Here is a 17,954-nt window from a genome sequence, read left to right as displayed (position 1 = left end):
TTAGATTCTCCCACATGATTCCCACACATGACGTCACTCAAAACGTGACTCCAGGTAAAAACATCAACTTCTGTGCAGAATCACGAGCAATAGAAGATGTAGTAAATCCAACTGCTGCATCCGTGATTTCCTCATGGATGTTTTATGCCATGATTCGGTGAGTAGATGTTCCAGGACCAGCTCATCGGGGAGGAAGACTTAAAACTGGTTAACTCAATGTAAGCCACAGCACACACATTCCCAGACATTTGTACGACAAAAAATTATGACTGTGTTATAATAAGATTCAGAGGATGTATATATGAGCTACACAAAATGAATGTAAAATTATATTTAAAAAAAAACATTGGACCTGCCAGAGCAAGTTGGGCTTTGACAATTACTGTAATGCTGGATAATCTGCATACAGCATACCAATAGAGACAGACAAAAGCTTACATTTTTTATCAGAAAATAAAGTGACTATATCAGTCAATTTTTTATGACGTCTTCTTTTTGGTCCTGTGTTGCTGTAATGCAGACAAGGTCAAGTGATGAAAACTAATAAACACTCATCCTTTGTCGAGTTCTTAAAGAGGAGGAGGAACCTTGGCGTCCAGCAGTGATCTCACCTGAATGTTGTCTCATTGGCTCAACTGTTTCCTAAGCGTCCCAGAGGGAGTATGTGTGTGTGTGTGTGCATGCGTGCGTGCATGCACCGTGCACATGTTGGTGTGAATGGATGAACTTTATGAATGAAGTCTTCTTCCTGAGCTGCAGACAGGAGGTGAGATCATCTTGTTGAAATGGAGAATCCCCCTCCCACAGCTCCTCCCCGTGCCTCCTACCAATACTGTGTGGCGCCAATCTAAATGAATCCCATCAGTGGAAAGTATGGGTGAAAGGCACAGTAGTGGCAACGTGATTGATGACAATACTGTCCAATATCAGCTTCCCCCAACAGACAGGAAGGGATCGGTCAATAGTGCATGCTGACACAGACACAAACACACAGACACACAGTTACCTTTCATCTTTCATAGCAAATCAAATAGAATATCTTTGGTGATCGGCTGTGGATTGTCCGTCGATATGGCGTTGAAGCAGAGTGCCAATTATCTTGTCTTCTTTGTCCACGCTCACTTTAGGAACAGAGTTGAGTGGATTTGATAATTGGCCGCCTTTTCACGTGACAATGAGTAACACAAGGGTTCCTCAATGAGGATCCATAAATAGGCTCTCCAGTGAGCCAAAAGCTGTGCTCCCCCCTCATTCTCCAGTCTACAGTCACCCACACACACACACACACACACACACACACACACATACATACATACACCTGTACCCCCCATACACTGGGACAATCTGTGACCACTTGGCACGGGGCCTCGCACAACACACTGTCCCCTCGTTCTCAGAGGCGTGCTTCTGTGAATTCCTTCCCACAGATTGCGAGGCATGTTGTCAAACAATGCATCATTTGAAATCAGGCATTTAGACGGATGCCATACAGACTCTAGTTTTTCCTTCAGCTTGTGTTTATCTTTTCTTTAAGGTGGGTAAGAAATCTTTCTAGGAACTATGGTGGCCTTTGCATACCAGAAAGGATGTTGTTCTTTTTCATTTATGTGGTGAGCTTGTGCACTAAATGTCCATTTGGGTATAAAAAACATGGTGGTACAAGATTGTGGCCTCGGAAAAGTTAGGCCCTTGCCTATAGTGCATATAAAAAGGCTTATTCAACAATCTTTATTGTAATGTGATTAGAAACTCATTTAAAAATACTTGATTTATTCTATGTCCACTTTCTCTCAGAAACACCCCCAAATGTTTCACACTGGACATTTAAATGTAAGGAATATTTGCATGTACATATGTGATGTGTGGACTGTATAACCTGACTGTGAAACAGCTCAAACCGAATCCACTGTGCAATGTGTTATAATGGAAGCTCCTGCTGAATATATTTTCACTTTGTAGATTTGGTAGCAGCTTCCTCAGAGACACACAAACATCCACAATGTGAAGCTACAAACATAAAAAAATAAATAAAAAATATCATGGAAAAAGTTTTTAAGGGAACAAAAAAAGATGGAAATAGAACAGATGACGTGTTGCTGCTTTCAGATTTGTCCACTAAGAGACATTGTGAAATCAAAACATGACATAATTACAGTTGAAAATAATGCCATTAAATATGCATAGGCACATCTGACGGTGTCCAAATGTGAAACTGAGTGTTATATATGATTGAATATTTAAATAAGTGCATAAAAATAGGTGCTATTCCTGCCTGGTTTCCTTTGGTGGTTTGAAAACACAGCATTATTTATCAAGAACAGCTAAGAGAGTGTGGTGATCTTTTCTTCAAAAAAGCACAGTAAAAACAGAAAGAGGAGGAGGCTCTGAAATGCCTTTGTAGGTTTCTCGGTCTTAACTTGTCTGTGTCCTCGTTAGGGTTTCCCCTGCTCTCCGCAAGCGGCACGATGAGGTCATCTTTATGGGTTTAAGCCTAACATGAGCTTAATCTGGGAGATAAGGGGTGGATTTGGATTTAGCACTCAAAAAGGGTCATGTCGCTATACAACCATGGAGGCTCTGGGTAAATACACAGCTCAGACACGGGAACCCCATCTGGTTCACAAAGTCATGTCTGTGCCAGCCAAATAATTTGAATGTTGGAGGATTCTCTTGTGTTTACAGTGATTTCATGCTCTCCCCACAGAGTTAAACTGGCATCTGTCATAATGTAGGATTTCCCTGACTTGTGTTTGTGAGCTGGGTGATTTAGGGGAGGTAGATCGTTTATTTAGGTTTAACCTCTAAGTGTCTTTTTTTCCCTGTGAAATCAACAAGCCATAAATGTGAATACCTGTTCAATTCTGATGTGATAAAGCTTGTTTTGGGTAAAAAATGATTATTTATTGTTTTTAATGTTCCTCAGGATTATGAATTTCACTGTAAATTTGTCTGGAAATCTGACTTAGTATTGGTTAATCTTGTCTTTCCACTTGCTGTACACCAGTTTGGTTGTGTGACTATTTCCAATTGTCTTTTATTGTTATATAGAGGCGGCCAGTTGTCAAAACTTTTTAACATGACTTGACAAGATTTGCTGTTAGATTTTGGCTTAACTGTGGCAACACTGCCAGGTCTTTGTAACTATATACCCGAATAATAAAATGATGAGTTAGAGATGAAGTTGATCTTCACATGAGTGGGACATGTTCAAAGTTGACAGTTGTTTAAATTAGTATTGTTTTATTTCATTTAGTTGGTTTCAAGTCACTGAGGCAAACAAAACACGACTGGGGAGAGTTCCACTTAGGTCCTGAAAGTGTTGCAACCAATCTCTCAGAAAAGTCTCAGGAAAATGGGTCAGCACAGATTGGAATGGTAATAATAATATACTGTTGAAAAAAGCAACCTGCCCTTCCTTTTTCCTTCCTTCCTTCCTTCCTTCCTTCTTTTCTTCCTAGTGCTTACAGATTATGCACCAATCACACACGATACTCCGGGTGTTAATAGGGCTTGAGGGGATTTTCATGAGGCTGTCCAGTCAAATGCTGCATTCCCTGGGAATGACATCATTTTGATCACCTCACATACCGGCTGACCCCCCCACCGTCCTCCCTCCCTTCCTCCCCTCTATCCTACCCGGTCCTCCCAAAGAGTAGCCTCACACAGTAAGCACATAAACAGGTTTACCTGCAGTTGTCCCGTGTCTCACCGGACTGCGCACGTCACAGCAACGTCCTCCTCTGATAGGTGGACATCTGCATCGAGCCTCCTCCCTCACATTCCTCCCCCCTCTCCTCCCCCTCCCAGCCTCCCTCGGTCTTCATCCTTCCTTCACCATCTCCGCTCTCTCGCTCTCTCTCCTCTCCAGTCGTGGTTACTATAGGTGAGGTGACCGTATAAATCCCTGAGTGTGCGCACATCTCATCCTCAGAGGAGAATGGCAAAGCAGCATCAGGAGGAGGAGGAGCAGGTGTAGGCACGAGAACAACAAGCCGTGTTTACTGTTCACGGGGAAACGCGCAGGCGAAGACGCGCACTTCCACGCAGCCCTCTCAGGCGCAGAAGCCTCACTTGGACGCAAGGAGAAGAAGGAGGAGGAGGGGAGGTGTGGATGCTGAGTGCACAGAAAGGAAGAATTATTATTATTAAACGGTGGATGTTTTTTAGACTGAATCCCGAACCAAAGTGGAATACGCTATTGCCTTCACCGGGGATGGAGTGAAGCTGTCGACACTGAGGTAGGAAACGTTACATTGGCAGAGAGGATGAGCGGGGACATGGCAGCTGAATAATATCGCTGCCTTCGTCCTTGTAGTATAGCATAGGAAAATGAGCTCCGGCGGTTTTGTAATGGAGTGCTGTCACAGTGATGCTGCTGCTGCTTCTGCTTCTGCAGCTGCACCGCACGAGAGAAGCGATGATGCATCTCTGATACATCCACAATTCACTGGCCTGTGACAGAGCGTAGCCTGCTTCTGCAGCTGATACCATCCTCCACATTAATGAAGTGAGAGTAGGAGGATCAATCGTATGTGGATGATGTGTGATTATTCCACATTTTATACACCAGATGTGTCTCAGTGGTTGGTTGATTAATTCGGGTTTTTTTTTTAGACTGGGTATTTTATGGTTTTATTGGCTGTGACCGTCTTTCATGTTTCCTTCTATTTATGAATTGCAGTTTGGTTGTACAGTACAGCGGTGGATGGATAACCATCAGTGTTTCCTCTACAGTGGGTTGTAGTGGTGTCACGCCATCGGCTGATAGCCCATCCATCTAATGCCCGCTGCATTTACTCTAATCGGGGGAATTGTCACAGAAGGAAAGTCAATATGATAGTCTGTAATAGCATATAGATACATTTAAATTTAGTAATTTGATTTATATTGACTTGTAAACGGAGTATAAGCAAGAAAGTACACCTGAAGTGCACCTTACATAAGCAATGGAGCTCCATGTTTAGGGTTTTTTTTAACATAGGAAAAACATACTTGTATACTATACACACGTTTTGATATATAAAAATATATATATTCTGAAATAAACTGAGGAGGCCTCTACTTGTAAAAAAAAAAAAAACGGCCTTCTTCCTCCACTGAGTGTGTGTGTGTACACGCTTGTCTTTGGAGAGATGACAGATAAAACAGTCTTCAGATATAATTCAGCCATCATCTGACCTCATCCATTTTAATGCACTGGTGCTACGGAACATAAATCACTGAGTATAGCACCATTCTGCATCATGGCCCTGCTACACTATTACTGTGACATTCTATGTAAGACTCAAGTACTTATTCTATTCATTTACTACTTGTATTTGGCAAAGCCTGGTCATTTTTTTCACCCTCACCTAATTAAAGGTTGTACTAAGCTGTCCAAGGCGTCCTCAGATTTATGACCCAGACACAGTCTAGTCCTTTTGTCCTTTATCCACATCCCGCATCATGTTTCATGTCCTTGTATTGATTTAATATCAGACATATCATATGATCAGTGCCCCCGTCACATGGTACATGTACAGTGACAACCACTACACTCTCACCTTACTCAAATTACGAGCGAGCAGAACTTAACATAGTTTGAATTGTGACAAATGCTGGAAAAAATATCACGTATGTCTTTTGTTCTGTGACATTTGCCGTCTATGCTGATGACGAATCCTTTTCCCTGGGCCTTTTATTTGTAACCTAATCATTCAAATGCTACCGGTCAACAACATATGAAGATTTAAGATTCATTTGCAATTTGTTGTTAAAGTACGAGTGCCCAAGACCAATGTTATACAGCGGATAGAACAAATCAAAAATTGACTCATCTGAAATCTGATTGGTTTAGCACAGATATCAGGAATGTGCATTTCTGTGTTATTGATTGTGCTTGCCTGCCAGTTCAGCGGTGCTTAGTTCAAACCTGGGCATTTCCAGATAAAGAACTTCCACTGACTGAAGTGTCTACATATACGTGAACCTAAATAATAATTTTCCAGAGGTGACATCCAAAATGAATGTTCAGCTAAATCAACCTTCCTGGCTTTGATTTGATTTATAATCCTCTTTTTTTCCCTCTTCCTCTCTGTTTATGTTTGTTCTTGTCAAAGCTCCCTCTTCGCTACTTGTTTGGATGACAGCAGTTCCTCATGGCCCTCGTTCATGAACCTCGTGCCCCATCTCCTTCTCTCTCTGGCTTCAACTCACCGCTCTCTGACCCGCCATCTTTTCGGCGGCTCGACGCAGAAACACCATGCACGCCAGAAATGGATCTGACCCCAACTCAGTGCGTCCTTCGCAACGTCCTCTCCATAGACACTGGAGGGGATGTTGAGCCGAGGGACGGAGGAGGAGAGGGTCAGACTGCTGGACACAACCACACGCCAGGAGAAGAACAACAGGAGCACTTTGCCAACAGTATCCTGAAGCTCCATGAGCATGATGGAAGCTCTGGAAGGACCGAGGGAGAGGGGCAGGAGCCGGACAGCAGTACAGTCAGGAGCCAGGCGGATGCTGCCAGGTTACATTGCCAGTCTACCGGAGGAGGTGGAGGGTTTCTGGAGGGGTTGTTTGGCTGTCTGCGGCCCGTCTGGACAATGATTGGCAAAGCCTACTCCACAGAGCACAAGCATGTCCTGGACGGTAAATATACCAGTCAAATTCATTTCAGCACACGATCACAAACACAATCACATCCAGGCACGGTGAGATCAGTGGTTGCTGCTTTCTTCCCCAATAAAAGCAGATACGAGCCGCTATTTAATTTCACGAGGAGCTTTGATATGCTAATTTAATGATCTTATACCCCCAGTTTAATTACATTAACCAGTTGGTAGCAAAATGGCTTCCACACAAGCCACATTGTAAACAAACACAGTCTTTGACGTGAAGAGCTGCAGCCGGGGAAAGACACTATCAAAGCTGCAAAGGGCTTATTTTCCCCTGATATTCCCCCTCCATCTTTTTGCCTGCTTGAGCCCATGCCACCTCCCTCCCACTACCAACCCCTAATGAAACTAGCTCCCTGTGACGCTGTGTTGTTTATGTCTGCAGCCACTACAATAGTGCAGAGCTCCCCCGGGACTCCTCTGCCAAATCTGCTTCATGAATTATGCATGGCCACGCTCTGACCCTGCGCCTCTCATCTCTATTAACGCAAACCTGACACACACACACACACACACACACACGTATGTGAGCATCTACCCAAGGGTGAATGCACACTCACACACACGCACACATGGGTTTGTACAGCTTTTCTTTTTTGGACCATTAATTTGGACAGCCTAAACAAAGCATTATACCTAACCTAAACCATAACCAGTTACACTAACACTAACACTAACCCTAACCTAACCACAAGCACTAAACTTAACCAGTTCCTCAGCAATTAGGTTCTGCCTTTATATGGCCAGGTTTTGGTCTCCATCTGTATTATCTTTCTATAATATTATCTGGCTGGCACTACGATAAGCAAAGTTGGCAAAGAACAAACTTCAAAGATAAAAAAACATTAACGCCTCACACATAAGGCATTTTTATATCTCTCCTTGTCTTTATAGCCTCCTGATATTTTGTCACCCATTTGACATCCACATCTCCCCTTCACACCCCCACCCATCCACCCATCCACACATACACACACACATCTCTTATTGTCTCCTTTCCTCTCCTTTTCATCCTGTGCTGTTATCACTCCCAGCCCATCTGCACCGCGCTGCTCCCCTTCTCTGTGCAGCATCACAGGGAGTCACACACACTGAAGGGAGGGGCAAAACGGATATTATAAAAGTGAAATAAATAGGGGTATTTCAGGGAACTGCCTGTCTACCACATGAAAATGCCCTAAGATTAAACATTGATTGCAAAGAACGATGGAACGCAGTAAAAACACTGTCTGACCTCTGTTAATTCTGATGGATTTTGAGGTTTCTCGTGATGTGTTAAATTCCCGTATTTATTTATATTTTTCAGCCCAAACAAAGCACACAGGGGGAAATTCTGGCATTATCAGATGTGGTGATTTTTTTTTGTAGACAATTTGTGGGGGCTCATTAGAGGATGAGCCCTCAATTACTGGAGAGCATTAATCATTCATATCATTCTTATTAATATGATAAATGTGTTCCTATCTTCCCTCCCTTTGTTATGAACAGCCGCAGAGCAGGCGGTACATTTTTGTCATATTAACAGTCTGTCTTTGGACACATGGACCCTCACAAACCCACTGGGAATCTCCCCATCTCTCTCCATCACACACACATCAACCACTGCCACTGTCATCACTTCCCCTCCACCTCCCGATTCACCACACATCCACATTAGGCCCTTAAATCCTGTCCCTTTCCTAACCCTCTCCTGTGGGTTGGACCCCTGTTTTGCATCACCCCCACAATGGGACTAAGTAGGATTTAGGACGCTGAGAGAGACTTATACCCACAGGAGATTAAAGCTCCATATCTGTCTGCCTGCACTCAGAGTCTTAGGTTAAGTTGAGGTTCAGTTGCAGAACAATACTTACAACTGCTTTTTACTGTAATGGGATGTGAAGATATGGCGCAGATATGTTTTTTCTTTATGTAATCATTTTGCCTCTGGAGTTAGCAAGAATTTATGTTGAGATAAGCATCAAAATAACTCAAATTATGTATTACCAGAATAGTAGGAAGCTGTATAAAAATCTATTTAGAAAGAGAAATCTTACAAGCCTCACCACCGCAATGAAAGTCAAATGACTAGTTTTACTAGTATTTGGTCATAAACTGAAATATTTGGCAAATAAAATGCTGTACCTGATTATAGTGCACAAGCAAAAAGTCGTTATTTTTATTAAAATGCATCTGCTGGGGATCTTGAATATAACAGATGTGGAAATGTCATTTTAACGCACCTGAAAGGTCAGAGGATCATCAAGATCATTGGGTGGAATCACCTGGGGATGATACATGTCTGTACAAACTCACAAAAGATAAAGTTTAGTAAAATGTTAAGTTCTAAGTTGAACCCACTAAGGCTCCACTTAGCTAATAACTAATTTTTTCCAATCACAGAGGCATGGGAGGTCCCATTCGAGGAAATATCGGACCTACAGTGGGTGGGCAGTGGAGCGCAAGGCGCCGTCTTCCTGGGTAAACTCCACGCACAGGAAGTGGCGGTAAAGAAAGTGAGAAATATCAAGGAGACCGACATCAAGCACCTGCGCAAGCTCAAGCACCCCAACATCATCACGTTCAAGTTAGTGGAGATGATCTGTTGACTTACTGTATAATATGGTTCCAACACTGCCACTGTAGCAACTCCTAACATTTCTATACATGTTTTTATTCTATCTCAGAGGTATTTGCACACAGGCTCCATGTTACTGCATCCTCATGGAGTACTGTGCCCAGGGGCAGCTGTACGAGGTGCTGAGAGCGGGCAGGAAGATCACACCATCCCTTCTCATGGACTGGGCCATGGGCGTCGCTGGTGGCATGAACTATCTCCACCTACACAAGATCATCCACAGAGATCTCAAGTCACCGAAGTGAGTTGTGTAGACTGTTAGAACATTCTTTGATTAAAATAACTTGTGATTGATGTTTATATAATTTCCTAAGCAAATGATAAAAATGGCTTATAATGTTAAGGAACGGTGGGGAAACAAATCTGGCAACCACCTCTATGACTGGATCTGCCAAAATATAATTCTTCTCCAGAGTTGCATGATTCAAAATTTCAAAACAGCAGTTCCCAAATCTAATCCCCTCGAACTAAATACCTAATTTTGTCCCCATGTATTGTAATTGCTGTTGTTGCTGTTGTATTTTTTAAAGAGGTTATTATATTTTCATATGTGACACATGAATTAACATTTCTGGAAATGAAAACCAAAGTTGAGAAATGTCATCTCGTGTTTAATTGTAGCATATTGATCACCTACGATGACTCAGTGAAGATCTCTGACTTTGGCACGTCCAAAGAGCTCAGTGACAAGAGCACCAAGATGTCCTTCGCTGGGACGGTGGCCTGGATGGCTCCTGAGGTCATTCGAAATGAACCTGTCTCAGAGAAGGTGGATATTTGGTAGGTGTCATCATTTCTATTATACTCTTCTTTTGCACTGGTGTGTTTTCCCTTATATGTCACTGAATCTATGCAGAATCTCATTAGTTACAGTCTGCTACAGTATGGAGCACAGGATCCTATTTCCAGAAAATCTATTCAGTATTACATACAATATCTCATTACATGAAATTCTGTAGGGTCTCTGCCATATCTGATGGGCTGCCCTAGATGAGACCCTGATCTCCCTCAGTGCATTCTCCCTCCCTCCCTCTCTCTCTCTTTCTCCTCCATCCTATATCCCTCCATCACTCTTCCTCTCCGTCCTGAAAGGAACGCTGGCTAATTTAATAATTGATTTGCCAGATGCTGCAGCGCTCAGGAGAGGCTGAAATAACCGTCCAAGCCTACAGATGGTTTGGCCTAGGGCCAGGAGTGCATTAGCAGAGAAGTGAAAATAGGATTAAAAAGCTTTTGAAGTAGAAGGAAAGCAAAGTATGGGTGCATACTGAAGAGTTTTGTTTAAATTCACGTGGATCAAATGGATGTACATGCCGCAAAAGAGAAGGAGAGGCCGTTGTAGAGCATTGTCCACAGTATATATACAGTATATTCAGTTCTGCGGTAAAATACTTACATAGAGCCACATCCAGAATTAACATTAACATATTTGGAGGACATTCATTCACTGTCAACCGCTTTATCCTCTATGTGAGGGTCATGGGAGAGCATTCATTGTCGCATTCACACCTTCAGGCAATTTTTGGACTGTGGGAGGAAACCGGAGTACCCACAGTACGTGGAGAAAACCCACATGCACACAGGAAGAACATACAAACTCAGTCACAAGCTCTTGGACGTGTACAGTGCCAGCCACTATTCTGTCAACTTGAACTCGGTTTATAGCCCTTCAGTTATTTCTTCGAGGGAAATAGAATTAATTATTATTATTATTATTTAACAGGATCTGGTTGTGTAAAAATGTTTTTGTAAACCAAATCAAAAGCAAGCAAGAGGTGGAGAGACTCTAAAAATATACATGCAAACACATCACACACCCACTAAGTGCCTTATATGATGCTATTGGCACCTTGGATACTGTACATGATCACCATGGCAACACCGAGAGTCAGCGACAACAGACTTTCCTTGGTTGGCATCCCGATGGGCCTGCTGTCCTGCTGCTCTCCTGCAAAACAGCTCCATGTCTCGTCAATTACAAAAACAAAAAACATATTTAGACCGAGTTTGGGAAATCATAATCATGATCATTTTCCGTAGTTGTGATGGTAAATGGTCTGCTTTCATAGAGCGCTTTCCTTGTTTCGATAACGACTCAAACCTGCTTTAAACTAATGTTTTGCTATTAACCCATTCACCCATTCACACCTACACATCAGCATGTAGACGAGCAGGGCCAGGAATCAAACCCAATTGAAAAAAAAATGCGTAAACTGTTCAAGGCATCAGCATAAACTACTAATGCATTAAAGACTGATATATTTGTACAGAAAAATGACTTTTATAACTTTTTGCCTATCTTCGCCAGATGTGCTTTTTTTTTGCAGAAAGTGAAAAAGGTGACTATGATGCTGGCTCTCTGTGTGTCTGAAAGTAAATGTGGCACGTCTCTCTGCAGGTCGTTTGGCGTTGTGCTGTGGGAGATGCTGACAGGAGAGGTGCCCTACAAGGATGTGGACTCTTCCGCAATCATCTGGGGAGTGGGCAACAACAGTCTGCAGCTGCCTGTACCTGATAGCTGTCCAGACAGCTTCAAGCTGCTCCTGAGGCAATGCTGGTGAGCATGCTGGGATGGGAGGGGAAAGGGGAGGAAAGTAGATAGCAGAGAAATGGAAGGAGAAGATAATAAAAGTGAACGCATGAAGGGTGAGGGAGTGAAAGTTTTCCATTTTATCAAGAGACGGGGAAACTGTAGCTAAGAGGTGAAAAGTCATTTGTCATTGTCTCTCGAATTAACATGGTGTACTACATTTACAGGAACTGCAAGCCAAGGAACAGGCCGTCATTTCGACAGATTCTCCTGCATCTGGACATCGCCTCAGCTGACATGTTGTCCACTCCACAAGAAACCTACTTTCAGTCTCAGGTAAGCTCCTTCAGGTATTCCTCCACATCTGAGTGAACACATCAAGTGTTTCTAGTGTTAAACACAATCTGCAGTGGAGGCCAGTAACACAAAGAGAAAATGTTGCACTAAAATCCCTTGAAACCCAGGAAGATCTTTTTCTTGTCCCCTGTTATTAGCATGGGAATATGAGGGATTTCTGTGGCATGCTAGAAATTGGATGTGCATGTTTATGTATTATATGCACAAATATTTATTCATTTAAATTAATTGAGATCAATCACTTGCCTCGGTCCTTGTCAAAGAATAAATGGCTGAGAGACGAGGGTAGAATTTACCAAAGAACATCCTGTCAACAACATCCACCAACCATCCTCCAATAGTAATTTTCTATCAAGAAACAGCCATTTGTTTCCAGTCTGCTGCAGTGATTTCAGATTTCAGGCAGTGAGTGCAGGGTGTGCAGCTGGCCCGCAGAGCCCACTAATAATACCTGCCATTTCAATCACAACATATTATTGTTGGTTTCCTCGGTCTTTGTTCCTTGTGGTCAAAGCGGGAACCTTTTTTCAGCCTCCATCAAATCAAAATGAGAAGGCCTGTGTGACGGGGAGGGAGGGCGTGTCTGCCTGTCACTGGGTGGGGGATGGGGCCCACATCTCCAATATGTAAGACATCTGCACAACACAAACAGATGACGGACAGGAGACTCAATAAGTGTCACTGTATGGGGATGTCATTGTCTGAAACTCACAAATATGCAGTGTGTGCGTTGGTTTTTGATTGCGCTTTGACTGCCACACACACAACCATACGGTAAATAAATCATTATGTTCGTCTTAACTGCAACAACCTCCTCCTCTGTTCACTTACATGATGCAAAACACATACCTCTCCCACTCCCCCCTGTTATCCTTGATCCTTTATTTTCCGCCCATACCCCTTCCCCCTCCTGTTACCCTCCCCAGTTTCTATCCTCTCTGCCCCATAATGGATTTTTCTAGTGATGTTGGAAAGAAGTATTTTCTGCTCTGGAGTGTATTGATTGCTTTAATGGTAGGGAGCAGAGAGCTAAGAGAGAGAGAGACAGAGGGAGAAGGAGAAATAGGGGACTGGAGACACCGAAGAGTGTGCAAGAGAGTCCATTAGCTTATTAAGAACTGCATGGCTCATGCAGACAGAAATGCACGCACGCACACGCACACACACGCATGTATGTGCACAGAGTCATATATCTGACTTCCGTTGTCGTGATATGACAGGTATCAGATAACAACGGTCAGGCTTCAATGTCAACCAAAAAAAAGGGAGGAGGAAAAGCCCACACAGCATTTTTCTTTGTGTTCCTGTCATGTCACGCCATGTCTACTTCTGTTCCTTATGTATTGATGACGATCTTGACAGTGTATTGATCTGATTTCAATGAGACACACAAGTCTTATTCTGTTTGGAAATTAAGAGCTTCTTCACTACGTCATGGCGCAATAATACTTCATGTCAATATGAATAGCATGTGTTGAGTATCACCAGTCAGATTCAAGAAATCAAGTTGTTGCTGCACAGCATTCAGATGACTGTGTTGTTCCAAATCTAATGATACACAGAATTTACAGAAAGAAACAACTACGAGGATCTTTCTTCCCTCATAGTTTCTTTCTTTCTATCTGAATATTGGACCTTCTTAATTATCAAATGTAAAATAGTCTGACGTGATGGATGTGTTTTCTTTAACCCACAGGCGGAGTGGAGGGATGAGGTGCGGCACCACTTTGAGAAGATTAAGTCTGAGGGGACGTGTCTTCACAGGTTGGACGAGGAGCTGATCAAAAGACGCAGAGAAGAACTGAGGTTAGCCGGGGAATTGGGGGAAAAAAAGGGTCCATGAAGAGAATAGACGTCTTGAGATAGAGAACAAGGAGAAACGCACAGATGCAATTATGGCAGAAGCAGATAAAGTAATGTGTATTTATGTCCATCTCCACTCTTTTCTCTCTGAACAGACATGCACTAGACATCCGGGAGCACTATGAGAGGAAACTGGAGAGAGCCAACAATCTCTACATGGAGCTAAACGCGATCATGCTGCAGCTGGAAATCAAAGAGAAAGAACTGCTCAAGTATGAACACATTGACATGTTATTTTTGAAAGAAATATAAACACATTTAGTAATGATAGAGATAAAGGAGATTTGTGGCTGTGTACTGAAACATTACAGGAGTAACATCGGGAAAACAAAGCTAAAAGCTTGTTGTCAATGAACTTTGTTTTACTACCGGTCACACTGGACCATGACATGTAACAAAGTGCTCTCAAATGCTGGGCTGAGTTGTCCATGGATGTCTGTTAAATAGCTATCGGTTCTGTGTTTAAATGTCAGGAGGGAGCATTCACTGGACAAGAAGTACCCGGGCTGCTTCAAGCACCACAGTTCCAGACAGTCGGCCTCCTCCAACTCGATGGAGAAACTCATGAAGAAACGCAACGTACCTCAGAAACTGCCGTCACATAGCAAGAGGTGAGAGAGAATTTGTTAGGCTATGTTTTGTGATGTAGTGAAAAGTCAAAATGAATTATTCATTATATGTTTTATTATTATCTGTGTCTCTTCAGACCAGACTTACTGAAGTCAGAAGTCATCCTTCCCAAACTGGACTCGTCCATGACCCAGGTCACAATACCCAACAAAGGTTCTACCTCCCCTGGACGCTCACGCAGAGGAAAACCCCGCTACAGAAAAGCTGGGAAAGGCAGCAGTGGGGATTTGGCTCAGCTAAAAGCCACCCTGTCTTCATCTTTAGCAATGGTCAATGTCACCTCATCTGTTCCCAGCAGCAAGCATCATCTAGACCCCAGTGCAGCCATCAGAGGCCTGCAGCATGACCTGCTACTCAAAAAAATGTCCTCCTCCAGCCCTGATCTCATTTCAACCACGCTGGAAGCCGAAGGGCGGAGGAAGGGACAGATGAGGCCAGGGCTGGACAGAGCGGGCAGTCAGAGTGCCTCAGCTGGTCTGGGGGAAAGCAGAAGTACTGGAGGACCAGAGGAGCGGACGGGTCTGGATGTAGTAAATGATGACTTGGCAGAAACGCCTCCACGCAGTGACACGCCCAGCGAAGACGCAGCTTCCATCCCGTTCTCCAGCAGCCCGGACTCGCCGTGTGGCAGGGGAGCCGCCGCAGGGAGGGCGTCTGTGCTCGGCAGCCCCCGCGCTCCCCACGACAGTGAGGACAAGGAGGAAGGAACAGTGATCACGCGCTCACCCAGAAGTCAACGTCTCACACCTGCAGCACTTCTCTACAGGGCAGCAGTTACACGCAGTCAGGTGAGACTGGAGTGAACGACTTCCTAGGGAGCATATAGACAAATTGATGCTTCTGGGCAATAAAACCATTACTACCATTACTACCAGTACTAGTACTGCTAGTAGTACAGTATTAGGTTAATGACTGCTCCTCCACTTGTTTTCAAAAATCCAATAAGAAAGGGAAATCATGCCATTGGTGATTCAGTAAAATGTAATCCAGTTCATTCAAAACCTGGCATGAGATTTCCAACAGCAGTATGTTGTGTCAAACACTTCATCTGTGGTGAGACAGGTCAACAGTTGGAGTTTGATACTTACAGTGAATATTGTCCACAGAGACGTGGTGTGTCCTCAGAGGAAGAAGAAGGCGAAGTGGACAGTGAAGTGGAGTTGCCAAGACGACGGTGAGTTTTGTTGTCACACATTCGGTGGAACTTTGAATTATATCTGCTGTGTTTGACATTTAAATCTTTGTATCCACCCCAAAATACTTATCTAACACCAATGCAGAAATATCTGTTATTATAATATTATATATTAGTAAATGAGAATTTGATGACCTATGTTTGAGATTGCATCATGTTGAGTTTTAAAATATCAGTGGGTCTTTACCACTGAGAAGCACTAATTAAATCACTACTAATGTAAAATTATGCAGGAATTTTCATGAATATATATGTCCTCTCTCCAATTGTCCCCTAGGCGTCCTGTGAGCATGACCAAATGCCAGTCCCTGTCCACGTTTAGCTCCGAGAACTTGTCCGTCTCGGACGGCGAGGAGGGAAACACCAGTGACCACTCCCATAGCGGCACACCAGACGTGGTCAGCACCAACACAGACGAGCGTCTGGATGACAAGAGCGATGACCTACTCTCTCAGGGTTCAGAGATTCCCGCCGACCCATCTGACCCGACCCAGCTGGGCTCTGACGGGCTGTCTGAGAAAGAAGCTATCCTACGACAAGTCAAGACCCAGCTGGCTTCAAATGACCACAATTATGAGGTATGTAAAAAAAAAAAGAAAGAGTGAATTGATAGAACAAAGAAAAAAGTACAGAGAGTGGAATGTAAACGTACATCCAGTATTTCACCCTTCAAGAATCTGATGCTGTAGATCAAAATCTAGTAAAGTAATTCATGTTTTTGCTCCAAACCAGGGCCTATATGATGATTCAGACTGTGACAGTGCAGAGCTGGATCATTCAGGCTGTACGGAGCCCAACCAGCCTCCAACCAACTGGTGAAAACCCAACACCTCAGCCCACTCAGACACCCGCTGGCCTCTTTCACTATCACAAGACGTTAGAAAACACGAGAGTCGTGATCAGGGACATTAGAGAGGGTCAGGGAGGGAAGGACTGTCTCCTTCATTTTGAGCTGCATCACAAAACAAATACTTGGAAAAACGGTTTTGTGGGATCAAAACTCCTGATACCCTGGGAACTGAATCACACTCTATTTGAGATAAACGCATCAAGGGGATTTGAAACTAAATCGTGGCACCAGCCAAGCTGACGGAGCAGCTGCTTTCTCTGCTCCTTCCACCGCAATTGGTCCAAGACCAGCTCTACAGAAACACATCGAACAACACCTCAGTGACAGAGGCCTCGGTCAAAAGAGGCCGTCTACACAAACACGTTATCCATGTCTGTTGTAATGTCCCACGTTAATTTTTATGTCTTTATTTCTGTCATATCGATTTATGTTGAGAACACGTTCATGAACTCCTACCAGGGCTCATTCTCATTTGAAAACTTCACCGTTACTTGACATCCGACGATGCTTCTTGCACTTAATTTATGAAATTGTCCAATGTCCTTGAGATGATTGTGTCATATTCTCTGAAATCATTATGCACTAATTTATTATTTATTTACAGTGAATTTATTGACTCTTTTTTTTAAATTCCCTTTTTTTAAAAAAAGGGAAGTTTACATTTTTCCATGTGTTGTTTACATTTGTAACTCGGATTATGTTGCCATTTTCTACTTCTGTGTTTTAATATAGATGTAAATATGTGACGCTGTACAATGAACAAATTTTTAAAATGTGAGATTGTATAATTTAAAGGTGCTGATGTTTCTAATTAGGTGGAGCTAATCTATTTGAACCTCATACAAAAAAAAGCTTATGGTAGTAGAATGTACTGTAGCTGCTGTTCATGTCTGAGCATCGAAACAGAGACGGAAGAGGAACAACAACAACAAAAAGCAATATTTCTGCTGTAGTACAGTATGTCCTGTCATATCACAGGTCAAGGGGAACCACATCTGGGTCCTTTCAATTCTGAAAAATTAGTATTGCAGTGTTTATTGTATTAAAACACAATACCGGTTCTGAAATCATTTTCTGAGCATCAAGGTGTGTATATATCATCAAAAACTGCACAGTATGAAAATGACAAACGTGCATAAATGAAAAATGCACTCGAAGTACTACTTAACATGGAAAGCATTTGGCCCGTTAATACAAATCTCAAAACATGTGAAAAATTATGCCTTCGTTTCTGGTTTTCTGCCATTATTCAACCA

The 17,954-nt window shown here is 43.0% G+C and overlaps 1 protein-coding gene across 1 annotated transcript; it reads left to right on the top strand.

The window, feature by feature from the left end:
• Positions 1 to 3,815: 3,815 nt before the first annotated feature.
• Positions 3,816 to 17,334, top strand: LOC122767610 (mitogen-activated protein kinase kinase kinase 12-like). Its single transcript, XM_044022987.1, has 14 exons — positions 3,816 to 4,238; positions 6,099 to 6,630; positions 9,039 to 9,222; positions 9,323 to 9,514; positions 9,895 to 10,053; positions 11,672 to 11,830; positions 12,031 to 12,139; positions 13,857 to 13,966; positions 14,119 to 14,235; positions 14,497 to 14,634; positions 14,730 to 15,441; positions 15,760 to 15,827; positions 16,126 to 16,426; positions 16,581 to 17,334. Exons 2-14 carry the CDS (start codon positions 6,138 to 6,140, stop codon positions 16,665 to 16,667), a joined length of 2,829 nt encoding a protein of 942 aa, XP_043878922.1. The 5' UTR covers positions 3,816 to 4,238; positions 6,099 to 6,137; the 3' UTR covers positions 16,668 to 17,334.
• The last annotated feature ends 620 nt before the right edge of the window (positions 17,335 to 17,954 follow it).

Source organism: Solea senegalensis, linkage group LG4 (genome assembly GCF_019176455.1).
Source record: "Solea senegalensis isolate Sse05_10M linkage group LG4, IFAPA_SoseM_1, whole genome shotgun sequence".
Classification (NCBI taxonomy): domain Eukaryota; kingdom Metazoa; phylum Chordata; class Actinopteri; order Pleuronectiformes; family Soleidae; genus Solea; species Solea senegalensis.
This window is presented reverse-complemented; position numbering and strand designations above follow the sequence as displayed.

Coding starts and splice junctions, on each gene's coding strand:
- LOC122767610 (XM_044022987.1), top strand. CDS start 6,138: ATGGCCCTCGTTCATGAACCTCGTGCCCCATCTCCTTCTCTCTCTGGC. Junction 6,631..9,038: donor GCACAAGCATGTCCTGGACG/GTAAATATACCA, acceptor TTCCAATCACAG/AGGCATGGGAGGTCCCATTC. Junction 12,140..13,856: donor AAACCTACTTTCAGTCTCAG/GTAAGCTCCTTC, acceptor TTTAACCCACAG/GCGGAGTGGAGGGATGAGGT.